The 14,699-nt window shown below is 38.0% G+C and overlaps 2 protein-coding genes across 16 annotated transcripts in view; one reads left to right on the top strand and one right to left on the bottom strand.

Moving 5' to 3' along the window:
• The window catches only part of Cask (calcium/calmodulin dependent serine protein kinase), a 320,516-nt gene that overhangs the window by 159,684 nt on the left and 146,133 nt on the right, over window positions 1-14,699 (top strand). The gene's annotated exons all lie outside the window — the stretch shown is intronic.
• On the bottom strand, window positions 8,377-9,770 carry Gpr82 (G protein-coupled receptor 82). The gene is made up of 2 exons (XM_005352868.3): window positions 9,703-9,770; window positions 8,377-9,567 (listed from the first exon to the last, which is right to left on the bottom strand). Exon 2 carries the CDS (start codon window positions 9,531-9,533, stop codon window positions 8,550-8,552), a length of 984 nt encoding a protein of 327 aa, XP_005352925.1. The 5' UTR covers window positions 9,534-9,567; window positions 9,703-9,770; the 3' UTR covers window positions 8,377-8,549.

Below are 14,699 nucleotides of genomic sequence, written 5' to 3'. Positions count from 1 at the left end.
CTTTTATTTTTTTTAGTCTTCAGTTATGCAAAGAGTAAGAATTGTAGAAAATTGTCTATTGCTGTGATAAAACACTATAACCAAGGCAACTCTTAAAAAAGGAAGCATTTAATTAGGAGCTTGCTTACAGTTTCAGAGGGTCAATCCATGATCATCATGGCAGGAAGTAGACAGGCATGGTGCTGGAGCAGTAGCTAAGCTTTACATCCTGATGCATAGGCAGCAAACAGAGAGAGAAAAACTGGGCCTGACATGGGCTTTAAAATCCTCAAAGCCCACCCCCAATGACACACCTCCTCCAACAAGGCCACACCACTTAATCCTTCTCAAATCATTCACCAACTAGGGACCAAGCATTCAAATGTGAGCCTGTTGGGGGCAGGGCAGGTCCTAATTCAAACCACCACAAAATTAAGCAGGAAAAATTGTCAATAGAGTGTTGTAGTATGTGGTTCTTTTACATTTAATGAATACAAAAAGTGAATATATACAGAGTAAAATTTTTCTCATTATATATACACATATAAGACAAATATTTTACTCTCTAAAATACATACAAGAAAAAATAGTCTGGAAACTTAAAATTTGTAAAACACAGTGTTATTTGTGTAGCAACATTGTGTGTGAAACTGTTTGCTCAACAATTTTATTTTGTGTGAATTCTGTCTTTGACAGAATAAATTTTTGTAAATATTATATTACAAGTTATGATTATGTGTAATACTTCTAATAATATAATCAGATTTTGATGGGTCATGGTAATTGATATAATGGGAACTAAACCAAACAAAGCATGAAAGTAATTATATTTGACTTCATTTTCTAGTTTAGCATCTGTTTACATATTCCATAAATATCTGATTCACATGAAGTGCAAGCCCTGAAAGTATGACGGTGTCAGAGAAGAGACTAAGGGACACATCTTATTACATACTGCTGGAGTCCGACCACATGTCAACACTAAGTGACTTTGAACAACAGCTGACATCATTGCTCCCTGTACAGTTTGGTTAGAGATAGACTGGAACTGCTCACCTCTGTCACCCAGACTTGGCCAAGGTCATGGGGCCAGCGCACAGAGGCCTCAGTCAGTCTGCTGACATCTCAGCTCAGGTAACTAAAACTAGAGAGCTGACTAGGTCTTCTTCCTTCTCTCATAGCCAACACTTCCTGCACTCTTTTCATGTGGCCCTATCTCCAGAAGGACAGTGCTCGCTTCTTCAAAGGAATGGAAGTTACCAGGCCTGTAGATGCCTAGATCCCAATTCCATCTCCGTGTTGCACCTTTAGCATTTGATTGAATTATAAAAGTTCATGGGCTGGGCAATGGTGGCACACGCCTTTAATCCCAGCACTTGGGAGGCAGAGGCAGGCGGATCTCTGTGAGTTCGAGACCAGCCTGGTCTACAAAGGGAGTTCCAGGACAGGCTCCAAAGCCACAGAGAAACCCTGTCTCGAAAAAAAAAAAAGTTCATGGAATTAGTATGAGTTCCAGGGAAAGAAATATAATTGTCTTTAGTGGGGTCTGTTTTATTTGTTTGTCTTGGTTTCTTTGGTTTGGTTTGGTTAGGTTTTGAGTTTTAGAGACAGGGTCTAATGATTGTTCTAACTGGTCTTGAACTTGCTGTGTAGTTGAAGTTGGCTTCCTGACTACTACCTTAAGTGCTGAAATTACAGAAATGTAATCCCATCATGTCTAGTTAGCCACATCTTTTTTATTTTTGAAGTATACAAGAGTAAAAGAAGTTTTGGTGTGTGATCTTTATAGACAGGCAAACCAATTTTTAGAGAGGTGGTAAGTATCATTAAGAGACAGCATCAGATGGTTTCCTGAAGGCAGTCTTGAATGATAGGGTAGTTGTATGAGGACAAGGGAATATTTCACAGAAAAGGAACAATGTGTGCAAAGGCCTGAAAGTAGTTTTATACTAGGTTATATTAAATTAGTTTCTTTTTCTGAGGAACATGCCATATAATTTTTAGGAAGCACTTAAAAACCTACTAAAGAAGGAAATAGAGAAGTAATTCTCAGACTGCAAATTAAGAAATCACTAGGCAAAAGCCCCATATTTCAGATGTCAGGGAGACTCAGCAGAGGACTTGCAGTGTGTTGGCCTCTATACTCAGGTACCATTATGTTGATGGTGCCTGAAATATGGGCATTTTGTATGAGTGAATGAATAGTCAGTCAGTTTACTTCATTGACATTGTTGAATTGGTTATATTTTCTTAAGATATTCATCCAAGGGATACTTTTCAAGCACCTACTGTCCTAGGACCTGGCACTACACCAGTGTACAAGACAGTCACAGCCCTCATGGGACTGCCATTATAATACAGGGAGATAGATAGCAAGTCATTGTGCCGAAAGAAGTAAACTGGCAGTTCAGAAACTGAGAGGCACTCAGGAGACAGAAGCAGGCAGATCTCTGTGAGTTTGAAGCCAGCCAGATCTATAGAGTGAGTTCCAGGACAGCCAGGGCTATGCAGAGAAACCCTGTCTCGGAGAGGGAGAGAGAGAGAGACAGAGAGAGAGACAGAGAGAGAGACAGAGAGAAACAGAGAGGAGAGGGAAGGGATAAGAGGAAAAGGGGGATGCAGGAGAAGGAGCTACAGGCTTAAATAAAGTTGTCAAAGCAGACACATTGAGATGTCATGGCACCCAAGCAGAGACTTGAACAAACTAGAGGAAGTATGCTGAGCCGATACCTAAGAGTAAAGGCATGAACACAAGTGTCCTGCTTGGACAAGCAGCATGGAAGTCACTAAGGCCCAGGCAGAGTGATCAAAACTCAGAATAGAGACTGGAGATGATTGTGCTCGGCTCAGAACAGAATAGGAGCATTGCAAGTGGCCAAAAAGAAAAGAAAATACAAAGAGCACTTAGATTGCAGCTGTGCTTTGAAGGTTGTATCAAGAGAATTTCCTAATACTTTAGTAACTTACCTAAACTTAGTGAGATTCAAGTGCTTGTTCTAGTGGGTGATCCTGGATGCTTGTCTTTGTTAGATCTCAGGACATCCATGTAGCCAGAAAGCCTTCAGCTGTGCCCTCTCGCATGCAATGCCAATATATTTCACACAACTAATGATTTCAATTTCCACTTGGTTTATTATGTTATTATTTTATTATTTTTACCACTAAAGCAGCCTATCCAGGATTTTTTTGCATCCAAATCAGTGATGTGTGTGTGTGTGTGTGTGTGTGTGTGTGTGTAGGTGTATATTTTGATTTCTACAGTTAAAATGTTTTGTTTGTTTACATCCTTTTTAGTTAATGAAGCCAATAAAGACCACGGCAATACTTTATTTACATGAGAGAACTTTAGACACACCCTCTCTCTCCCTCCCTCCCTCCCTCCCCCTCTCCCTCACCTCCCCTTCTCCCTCCTCCCCTCCCTCCCCCTTTCCTTTCTCCTTCCTCATCCCTGCCTTACCTGATTATCTAAAAGCGGTAGATTTTATATTGATTAATCGTACTTTTTCCCTCCTTAGTGAGTGTTTCCTTTGGAAATCATAATTAAGTTGAAAAGAAGTGTTTTGGTTAGATTTGAGCATATAGTACCACATAACCATAGTGGAAGCTGCTTGCTTTGGAGAAGCAGTTTCTCAAGAAGTTGTATTTTTAATTTTTTTTTTAATTTAAGAAGCTATGTCATGATAATGAAGGATATCCCAGCAGTCATACTAGTAAGACTGGGAATTTCACACTTAGTGTGGGAAGCTGTCTAGGATATTGTAGTATGCTTAAGCAATACCCTGGCCTTTGTTCATTAAAGACCAGTAACATCTCCAGCCCTCCAGGTTGCGGCAACCAGAAATGTCTCCTGAGGTATAAAACTGCCCCCTGTTAAGACCCATTGTTGTAATATTATATTGCTTGTGGTTTGCCTCCTTGTGGGCACTGAAGCTTGCATGTTCTGTTTTTTTCTCTTGCCATCTTCTTTCCTTTAATTCTTTATCTTGTGAAAGGTCAGGGAAATGTCAATTGTGATTCAGTGATATTGGCCCCCCCTGGTCTTCTTATCCCTAAATTCAAAATACTTTGGAGGAAAATCAGACCATCGTCAAGGTCAGTGCAGTTCCTGGCTCCTTGGTTGACTCTGGGAGAGCTGGCCCGCTTCTCTCAGCTCCCCTGAATCCCAAAGCATTGCCTGGGTTTGCAGAGACATGGCACTTCTCCGCCCTCTGTGTCTCTCACTCTGGTGCAGCTTCAGGAATTGAAGTCGAAGAAAAGCAGCTGTCGAGCATGCAGACTGCTTGCCAAGCACAACCACTCTCCATTCTGAGCAGGGCCTGGCCCAGGAGGTTTGGGAGCTCGGTTTTTAGTTCTCAAAACTGCTAGCCTCAGTTGCACATACACTCAGCCTACGGCCTCCTGCCTCAGTCTTTGTGCCTGTGCTTCCTCGGTGGTTTCCTTTGCAGCCTGTGTCAGCACGTCTGACTGCTCTTTGCTCCCCTTCTGCTCTCAGTTCTCCTTTCACCTGCTGAGTGCCTGACTTTATTAGAAATGTACGCTCTTCACATTTACAATAACCAGGACTTCTTGAAATATCCCTTCCTCTTGTGCTCACTCGCTAACATTTCCTTTACATCAGCTACCACAACTCCAAAAGCCCCTGTGTTGTATTCTCTTTTAAAGAATCGATTTTTATTCAAACCAGTTTACTTTTTTTAATTGAATATAGATTTTTTCATACAATATATTCTGATTACAGTTTCCCCTCTCCCAACTCCTCCCAGTTCCTCCCCACCTCCCCTCCCATAACACCCACTCCTTTCTGTCTTTATTGTAAGAAGCATACTGATAATTAGTACGTGAGCATTACTCGTTTTTAATTTTTTATTGATTTTTAGTGAGCTCTACATTTTTCTCTGCTCTCCTTCCTGCCTCTTCCCTCCCCTTCAACCCTCCCGCAAGGTCCCCATGATGAGCATTAGTCTTATAAGGTCCTTGGGCATCTTGTACACATTTCATTGGATTATAAGCTCCTAATCATTGGGATTTGAAAAAAGTCCCACAGGTCTTTAAAGCATGAATATTTCTTTTGCTTATTAGAAGTAGCTTCTTCCATTACTCCTTACCTGAGCCCAGGGAGTCATGTGTCATATAGCCAGTCAGGTTTTAACACTAATTATAAAACTTTTCTATCTGCAGTAACTTTTTGAAACGGTATCAGTGGGGTAGGGGTATCACATGGCAATCCCAGCTTTAGGCTATATGACCGAAATGCTCAGCAAATTACCAGTGTTCCCTCTGTGGTTTGCCAGCAAACTTTCCTTTCACCCACTTATCCAGCGTAGCTCCCATCCTGACAGACTGTAAGATCAGGAAGTCCTCACCAAATCAGAACCATGTTCCATCTTCCTCTCCTACCCAGAAAGGACTGACTTGTTTCAGATTAAATAGTGCATCCTGAATTCTGTTTGTCCAGACTTAATGCTTTGAATTGCTGCTTTATAATTTCACAGTTGCCTTAAGGGAACTGTATGAGGAGGGAAGGAGACGGAAATTGTGCCTGCTTTCTATAGTTAAAATATTGGTTAAGATTTCTAAAGTACAAATGTTAAAATTAGGGTAGATTTAGAAAGTGATACTTTATATAAAATATTTTTCTATGATATTAAATAACCAATTCTTCAGTTTCTGAGAAAAAAATCAGCACAATAGTTACCTGTTTAGGAAATCATGTAATAATGTGTGGAGAATAAACTCAACATTTAATTTAATACAGCTTCCATTTTCTATCAAAATGAGCCATTTGAAGAGAAACCACGTACCTCTTAGCATGTCAGTTTTAAATATAAGTAATTCTACTTTGGTAATATCATTTATTTTTAACATAGTGCATAGAGCTGTAAAGCGACTTTTTAAAAAAACAAGGTCTCACTATATAGCCATAGATGGTCTGAAACTCACAGAGATCTGCCCTGTCTCTGCCTCCCAAGTGCTGGGATTAAAGCACCATCATACTTGGCCTATAAAGTGATTTTTCAAATTATTTTATACATTTGGGTGTCTTGCTTGCATTTATGTCTGTGTACCATGTAAATTTGGTGTCCTTGGAGGGCATTGGGTTTCCTGGAACTAGAGTTATAGTCATGAGCCACAGTGTGTGTGCTAGGAATCAAACTTGGGTCCTCTGGAAGAGTAGCCAGTACTCTTAACAGATGAGTCATTTCTCCAGCCCTGGGAAGTCATTTTTAAATAATGACTTTTTAAAGTTTTATATATGTTTTAAACTCTTACTGCAGTGAGTTAATAATGTGATATAGTTTCCATAAAAATTATGATCATTTCAGTTGCTCTTAGTCTAATGAGTTTGGGGTTTAAAACTCATGTAAGGATAATGTGTTGTGCCTGTGGAGACATCTGAGCATCTCAGGCAGTCTCCCAATGAATTTTGAGTTACTCTGTGATTTGCATATCTACTACATTCGATACCTCAGTTTTCAACCTGCACACACGGAAGTCACCAGGAATTTCCAATTCTTCTTTGTCTCTGCGAGTTACTGAACCAAAAATTCAATCAGTAGTTATGAAAGAATGGGTACACAGGCTGGGGAGATAAGTCAGTTGGTGAAGTGCTTGCCACACAAGCATAAGGCCTTGAGTTCAGTCCCCAGAACCCAAATAAAAAGATAGGTTTAGTGACACATAATCCCAGTGTTGGGGAGACAGGCACATCCCTGGCACTTTCTGGCCAGCCAGCCTCAGGTAATCTGCAAGCCCCAGGTCCCAGCGAGAGACCCTCTCTCAAAATTAACATGGCTGACTACTTCTGAGGAATAAGACCTGAAGTTAACAGTTGCCACACCCAAGCACATGCCCCAACGCACACACACACACGCAAACACCTACACAGACTAGATATACACTGTTAATACCTGATGCCAGAATGTGTTAGAACTTTGGATATTTTCATCTCCCAGTTAAAGAATGAAATAAAAACAACAGGAACTTACTGGGTATATTTCTGTATTGGGTTTTGATAAAAATTACACAAAATGTCTAGTAATTTGAGCACATAGCTCTTAGAAAATCTGTCCTACACTTCTAGTTCAGGAACAAAACCTGCCTTGAAATTAAAGATTTGCAGTATCACATGAACTTAATGTAAACTTATGTTAACACCGAAGTGATTCCCATGTGGATGAGGGGAAAATGAGTCTTAAGCAGTGTCTAACAGAGGTAAGATTTTACTCAACTCTTTTCTTTGGTTTCTTTGTGAGAAAAGAATGGAAGTAGAAAAAGAAGATAGATTATAGCTCCAGTGGAGCTTAGGATAATTTGGGGAACACAGTTTTTATTTTTGCTTTTTAATCATAATGTATATAATACAGAATATAATTACTATTTTTCTTACTGGCTGATTACACGGAAGAAATGGTCACTAAGAAATAATTACTTCTTAAATATACTTATATACTGGAGGAATTGAGATGACCTCTTAACTACGCATCTGGATTTTCTCATCAGTAGTACATTAACATGCTTATTATTGTAATTATTAAAATTCTACTCATGAAACATATACACAGAGGACCTAACACACAGCAAGTACTGACTAGCTGCTAGCTCACAATAGTAACAATATCTAATTTAATAGTAATGATATTAATCAGATCATATTTTCTGTTCCACAATTAAAGAAGTTAACATGTAAAGAGAGTAAGTCATTTGCCGAAGATTGTCCAGCTAAATAAGAGATGGGGCCAGTACTGAACCCAGATAATTTAAATCCTCAGGCTAATCTTTTATATGACAAGATTACACTTCTTTACCATTCATTCATTTAGTTTACAAAAATTATTGAACATAACTATATGGCAGGTACTGTCATTAATAATAATATTATTTATATTGGAAATATATGAAAATAGCATGAAGATTGGCATATAATTATATATTATATTGCTTTTTATTTTGACAAGGTATAATTCAAATGCTTAAGCATATTTGTAAGTGAAATCTATTTATTAAATATTGGAATCATTGAATGTTGGCTTTCACAGGTAATACTAAATTGACTTTACAATGCACTATTCATACAGTTAGATAGGATGTAAATGAAGATATTTTTTACTGGTTGACTTTTTCAGTGCTTCCGTTTCTAATTCTCTTTTTAAAGTTATCAACAAAATAAAATTTAACCATAGATGGGTTAATGTGTTAGGTTAGAAAGGAGGCAAACCCATAAACCTTTTGCTTCTTTATCCTTCAAATCATAAAATATTGTGTATTGGACAGAAGATCCACAGTTGACCGAAAACAGGAAAAAGTTTGTTTGATTTCATATACAGTAGAATCTTTTTGATGTACTCAACTTGCTCTGAAAGTCTCTGCCATCTCAACTTTCAGTATAAGTAGAACTCTAAGTCCAATTTTATGCCTGTATTTGTTTATAAAACTAAAAAAAATTCCTTGGTGCCCATTGTCAGCCAAGCTATGACATGTTCATCATTTAATTTAATGTCACTAATAGAGTCACATAAATACTTTTCTCTTTTGTGGTGGTTTCCATGCAAAAGCCAACCATATGTGATGAATTAAGATTTTGTAAAGACGTTATATAGTGTCTTCTTGAATGTTTTATCTAATAAAAGAAATATAATGGGATCTGTACTACTTCTGGCTGATGCAAGACAAGTGAGGATATTTTTTGCTTCTATTAAATAATTCAGCTGCTGACAGTCTCCTCTCTTGTGCAGAACATAAAAAATGGGTTTAAAAATACTATATGGAAGAAAGCAAACAACTAAGAGGACTTGAATGATCAAAAGATGTTTTTTCACAGATCTGTAGGTCAAATCTCTCTCTGTAATGGAGGTACAGGTCCTTACTCTTCTCAGATGGCTGACAAAAGAATAATATGATGTCACTACTACTAAAAATGAGAATCCAATAAACGTGGTTCCAATGAGACCCGCAGTCTGAGAGATGCTGGCTCCCAGTTCCATCTGCCGATTGTAGCACTGTCCTTCTCCTTCTTCTGTAGCCTCTACAACTGAGTAGTATAGGATAATGGGAATAATTATGACCAGCACAACTCCCCATATGTAAGTACACATTTTTCTGGCAAAGTTGGGCTGGCGAAATCTTTTTAGTAAGTGACCATAGAACATTCTCTCGTAGCATGAGGTGGCCTCTTGCAAGGATTCCTTTTTCATTAAGGTGGCATAGCGGCTTATGGCAATCCAGCTTAAAATTAAGAGGCTGACAAACATGCTTACATGCATAGATAGGGTTCCCAAAAAATTGACCAGTCTGCATTGTACAGACTGATATTTCCAATAGAAACCCTTCAAGAAATAGGTACCCATGAAAGGCATGGCTGTGCACACAAGTAAGTTTGCAGTCACAAGGTTTGTCAGGTAGACATGTGTTGATGTTTTCTTACCTATTTTTGTTAAAAATACCCATTGAGCAAGTGAGTTTCCAAAGAGACCAACAACACACAAAAACATGTAAGTGATGGGTAAAGCTGTGGTAGAAACCATGGAGGGCTGGATGCATGTCGAGTTGTTACTCATTTATACCAGATTTTCTTGAATTTTGTCACAGGAGCTAGAACAGAATTACATATACTTAATATTAAAACTCTATATGGTATTTAAGTTATGTCTCTGTTTTTAAGCTTTTGGGTAAAAACAGCAAAATGTATTGGATGGAGCTAGAAAATGCAGATGGTTGGTATTTTACCTTTTCTAGTTGTCACAGTGGGCCAGTTGAAATAAAAGCAACAGTATTTAAAGTGATGGGTAATGCCTTCGTCTAAAAACAAAAAACAAATTTTGATACAGATAGTTAAAAATGCCTGAGATTTATCATTTCTAGGTTAGAGGAATTTAGTCCTTAGATTATAAAGCAATATGTAAATCATGATAGGTTTTGCATAGAAATCGAAATGCACATATAAATTAATACATGTTGATCAGAGGGCAGTGCTAGAAATGTAGTCACATTAGCGGACATGTAAAACTCATCACTTTATATGATAACTTAAAAATTAATAAATAGTTTTTATGTTATAGCTCGTATTTTTCAAAGTAAATAAAAGCTAGTTTTTAATTACAACATTGATTATATGTAGTTTCCGAGTATATTTATGGCTAGATTAAAACACTTTTCTATAGTACTATTAGAAGGGTCATTTTCATAATTCAGAAGTAAACCCAAAATTCCAAATGAACAAAACTCAGACAAGGTCCTGAATTAAACAGCAAGAAAGCATTAAGACCAAGGTCTCCAGAACCCGTGTTCATTACGAGGTCATCAGTAATCTCTCATGCCAAATAGTGCTAAATTCTTACATTTCAGTAAATTAAATTTTGTGTCAAAACTATACTTGGTATGCTTGGTAGCTAGATACCCTCATGTGTCCTCCTCTGTAATCTAGTATCTGTGTTTCGTTGAATTTGTTTGTTTATTTAGAGGGCATAGTGTTTTTAATCCAGTGTAAATGCATCTGTGGTTTTACTTTTTAAAAACGTTTATTTTATATGCATGGGTGTTTTACATGCATGTATGTTCATGCACCAGGTGTATGTAATGCCTGCAGAGGCCCAAAAAGAATGTGGGCTCCCCTGGGGCTGGAGATATAGTAGATATGGTTGTGAACTACTGTGGCTACTGAGACTCACTGGAACTTGGGTTCTCTTGAAGAGCAACTAGTGCTCTTGTTACTAAGTCATCTCTCCAGCCCTGGTTTTTAACTTTTTTGTTTTGTTTTTCAAGGCAAAGTTTTTCTGTGTAACCTTGACTGTCTCAGAACAACTGTAGACCAGGTTGACCTTGAATTTATAAAGATCCACCTGCCTCTGCCTCCCGAGTTCTGGGATTAAAGGTGTGCACCACTACCACAGACCAGCTGGTTTTTACTTTTTTATATCTTATTTTTAAATCTTTCTTGCTGCAGAGGTATATGAGAGAAACTGAGGGATCATATACAAACTTATTTATTTTTTTCTTTAATTTTTTCAGGTGAGAGTAACAGAAAAGTTACTGGGTTCTAGTCAAATAAGAATCATGATTTCTGTCTCCTAAAGTTGCAATTATCAAAGTGGTTTTTCATTTTAAGGAATGTACTTTCTCTTTAGAATGAACCATTTCTCTGTCTTCACCATTAACTTGTGGTCGCCGTACTCTGCTCTTTTAGAACATACAGCAGGGTCTCTTTTTTTAATCCCCTTCACTCTTTTGATGATAAACATGAAAAGATTTTCTCATCCTCTGACCTCTGCCTCTTGGTATTATTGTATTCTCTATCCCTCTTCAGAATCGTGGTCTTATTATTTTCTATATCTTAGATTACTTTAGAATTCTATGCCAGATTTTATAAAAATGAGGATTATTTCCTAATACATTATCATTCTTGAAAGACTTAAAGACTGTGCAGTTTGTCTGCATTCAAATTCTGAGACCCTGAATTAAGGTGTATCACTGTCTTCATTTTATTTTTTTACAGTTTTTACTTAGAAATTGCACCATGTGTTTCAGAGTGCCTTTGCAGCTGTTGAACTGCAATGTGCTGCAGTTAGAGTCCTCAGATGCAACCCTAATCTGTAACATTGCTGATTTCAAAAATCAGACAAATAGAGATTTAAGTGAACCAGTTCATTTATTAAGTAAAATCCTTCTGTTCAAAGGATAATTTGATTGTTCAGAAGGGCCAAAGCTTCTTTTAAGGGATGAAGCGTCTTATATGAAAAGCAGTAGCTCCTGCTGCAGAGACAATGCACTGCATGCTAAAAAGCAGCAGAGGGAACGGCGCCATCATGAATATCCTTAGCAAATATTCCCTAACGAAAGGAGGACAAGAGACTATCAAGAAGGATCAATGATGTTGAGTCTCTACAGAAACAAATAACACTTCTTCACTTTCCCAAATTTGTGTCCCCTTGGATTCTAAACCTACTGGAAAAAACAGTTTGTAAAATTTGTAAAATACCACTAAACTTGAGAAGTCAAATAAAAGTGAGCACTTACAGAATTGCTTCCAAGAAAATGTCTGCAAGTGTGCATCTCTCAACAGAGTGTCTGTCTACACGCTGGCTCTCTGCTACTGTGACAAGTAGATGATGTCTACAGCTCGAGCAGGTATACTCATGGCTAGCTAGACACTTACTCTGCTGACTACCTCACTTAATGATCAGAGTTCACAGTTCAAACAGTTGACTCCTTTCAGACAGTTATAGTTAATCGTTAAGCTAAAACTGAACAGAGAACCGCCCTTACCTGTATAAGAAGCTTATGCTGACTAATATTGTACTGTTCGGGCTAGTGATCCAAATTTCAGGCTCACAATTCTCCGATCTTCACTCTTCCAGTACCCTTAACCAGTATGAATAGTCTTGCATGACAGCAACTACAATGGGGAGAAAAGGGAAATTAGGGTATTGAAGAAATTCAATAGTTATGGAAAATGTAGCAACTACCTCTTCCCTCAAAAAAACAAAACAAAAAAAAACATTGCTTATTTCTCTATTTCTTTAGCGGGAGGAAGTTAGTGGGCAATCCACCTATAAACATATTTAGTGTACTTCCTTATGCTTATTTTCTGAAGTAGTTAGCTTTACTATTGTGATTGGCTGAACTTAACATTCAAAGATTAATCCCACATAGCTAATTATTTTTCTTGAGCATGACAGAAGGAACTGCTCTCCAGTAACTCAATAAAATACCGATATAAATTTGTCTTTAAGCTTAATTCCAAAATTGTCTGCGGATTGCTTCTTTACAATCCATCTTTTCCAAGAGTAGAGGAAAACAAAACGTCAAGTTTTCTTAGTTTTGACAGCTCAATCAAATCAAGCATCACTCTGCTGGATTAAAACCTCATGGTCATCAATGATCTTGAGGCTGTTTTGAGGTTGAAAAGGCTGATGCCCAGAGATGCTCACTGTGTACACAGACTATACCCAGGAACAGGAACCCAGTTTGGTTCTTAAAACCAACTCTTTCTCCACTTCAAATTGGAATGTGCTACCTTCATTTGGAGTTGAAGTAGTAGTGAGTACATCAGTTAGAGCATTTGATGATGGATTTGGGGATCCTTGGAAGTAGCAAATGTGTTTCAGAACAAGTTAATAGTCATAACAAACTATGAAATTAAGCTTACACGTATGGTTGTTTAGTCAATATGTGAGTGGCCCACTAAGTGAAGGGTTAAATGCACATAGCAGAGCTATGTCTAAGAGCTATGTACATTCAGCACTGCACCACTGAGCTACCTACATCCCTAGCCCAGTTTTGCCGCTTCTTGTTTCCAGACCCAGTTCCACCCCACCTGCTTACCATTCATCCAGTATGCAGACGTTGAAAAAATCAGGTTTATTCCAAGATTGATCCGAGAAGCTGGAGAGGGCTATCATTAGCAATGTTCTACATTAGAGAACTGAGTTACAAGAAAGGGCTTTTATAGGGAGGGAAAGTCTGGTTTGTGTAGTGGTACAATGGGCAGGAAGCTCTGTGCCCGTTTCCCTTCCCCTTCTGGCAAACTTAACCTTCTAGGGCTAGTTACAAACCTACTAGTTTTCTACAAGTTAACCTTCACAGTGATTTGTATGATTTATGTTGATTGATGCAGAGAATTAAAAGAACAAGGAGGGCTACACATTCTGATGTTATCTGAAAGTCACCAGAAGTTCAGGATCTATAAATCTATAAATTGCTTGGCAATTACCATCTTCATCATTTTGCTATACTTTGCTTCAGCATTTAGAGTAAGAAAAGGCAGAAGAGGCAGAGGTAACTGCCAGCAAGGGAAGGAGGGATGGGCATATAGCTTCCTCCTCATTGTCCCACTGCAAAGCCAGCCCCTCCCTGCCTTTATAAAAGCTGTTTCTCTTTTGGCAGTAATGGGGATAGAACTCAGGGACTTTTGAATATCCAGCAAGCCCCTTGAATTCCCCAAGATGGACAACACCTTAAAAAGTGGCCATTGTTACATTCTTGACTGCTTTGTATGTTAGTGTTCTGTATTTTTCTTGAACAGTGTGGTTCACGCGGATATTTATTGGAGTTTCTGCTACAGTTCTAGTGACATGTGGAGGTCAAGGAAATAGAATGGCTAACCACAAACTGGAGTTTCTTAAAATTCAGTGAAGACGTGCTGTGTTATACAGACTTCACATGCTCTGTGAAGTAGAAAATGGAAGAAACAGTAAATCAAAATGGTTCCAGAAAAACCTTGTGAAAGTAACTGAAAGGGGAGGACAGAGACTGTGTGAGGAGTGTGGTGGAAACGAGGCTCAGAGGAGTAGCACCTAACATGACACTACTAGTAAAATGATGGAAAATTTCTAAGAAGTAGAAAATATTTCCAGTAATAGAAAAAAATTAACATCAGGTGATAATAATAACACTAGCAAAAATGTTACTTCTCAGGGAGACAGTTCAAGAATATTAAGCCAAGTTGTAAGTTCTCTAGGAAATAAAAAGTGTTCCTTTGTTACAAGGAGGTTTTTTTAATTTGTTGTTGTTGTTGTTGTTTTGGTTCTTTGTGTTTCCCATCATTCACCTCTTCATAGTTCTGCTTTATTTGTCCACATGTAAATGTTCTTATGTGATTACTGCTTCTAGCATCTGACCAAACAAAGTGTTCTGCTCTCATCCTTATGATCTGCCTCTTGGAAATGTTATCTTCCCCAAGTTTAAGTTCTGCCTTGAGCTAAATTTTCTTTTTTTTTTTTTTTTTT

This window comes from Microtus ochrogaster, chromosome 10 (assembly GCF_000317375.1).
Source record: "Microtus ochrogaster isolate Prairie Vole_2 chromosome 10, MicOch1.0, whole genome shotgun sequence".
In the NCBI taxonomy this organism is placed as follows: Eukaryota; Metazoa; Chordata; class Mammalia; order Rodentia; family Cricetidae; genus Microtus; species Microtus ochrogaster.
The sequence above is the reverse complement of the archived record's forward strand: the minus strand, read 5'-3'. Positions and strand labels throughout refer to the sequence as shown.

What these genes read in the sequence shown, in the direction of transcription:
- Gpr82 (XM_005352868.3), bottom strand. Translation starts at nt 9,533, where the DNA reads ATGAGTAACAACTCGACATGCATCCAGCCCTCCATGGTTTCTACCACA.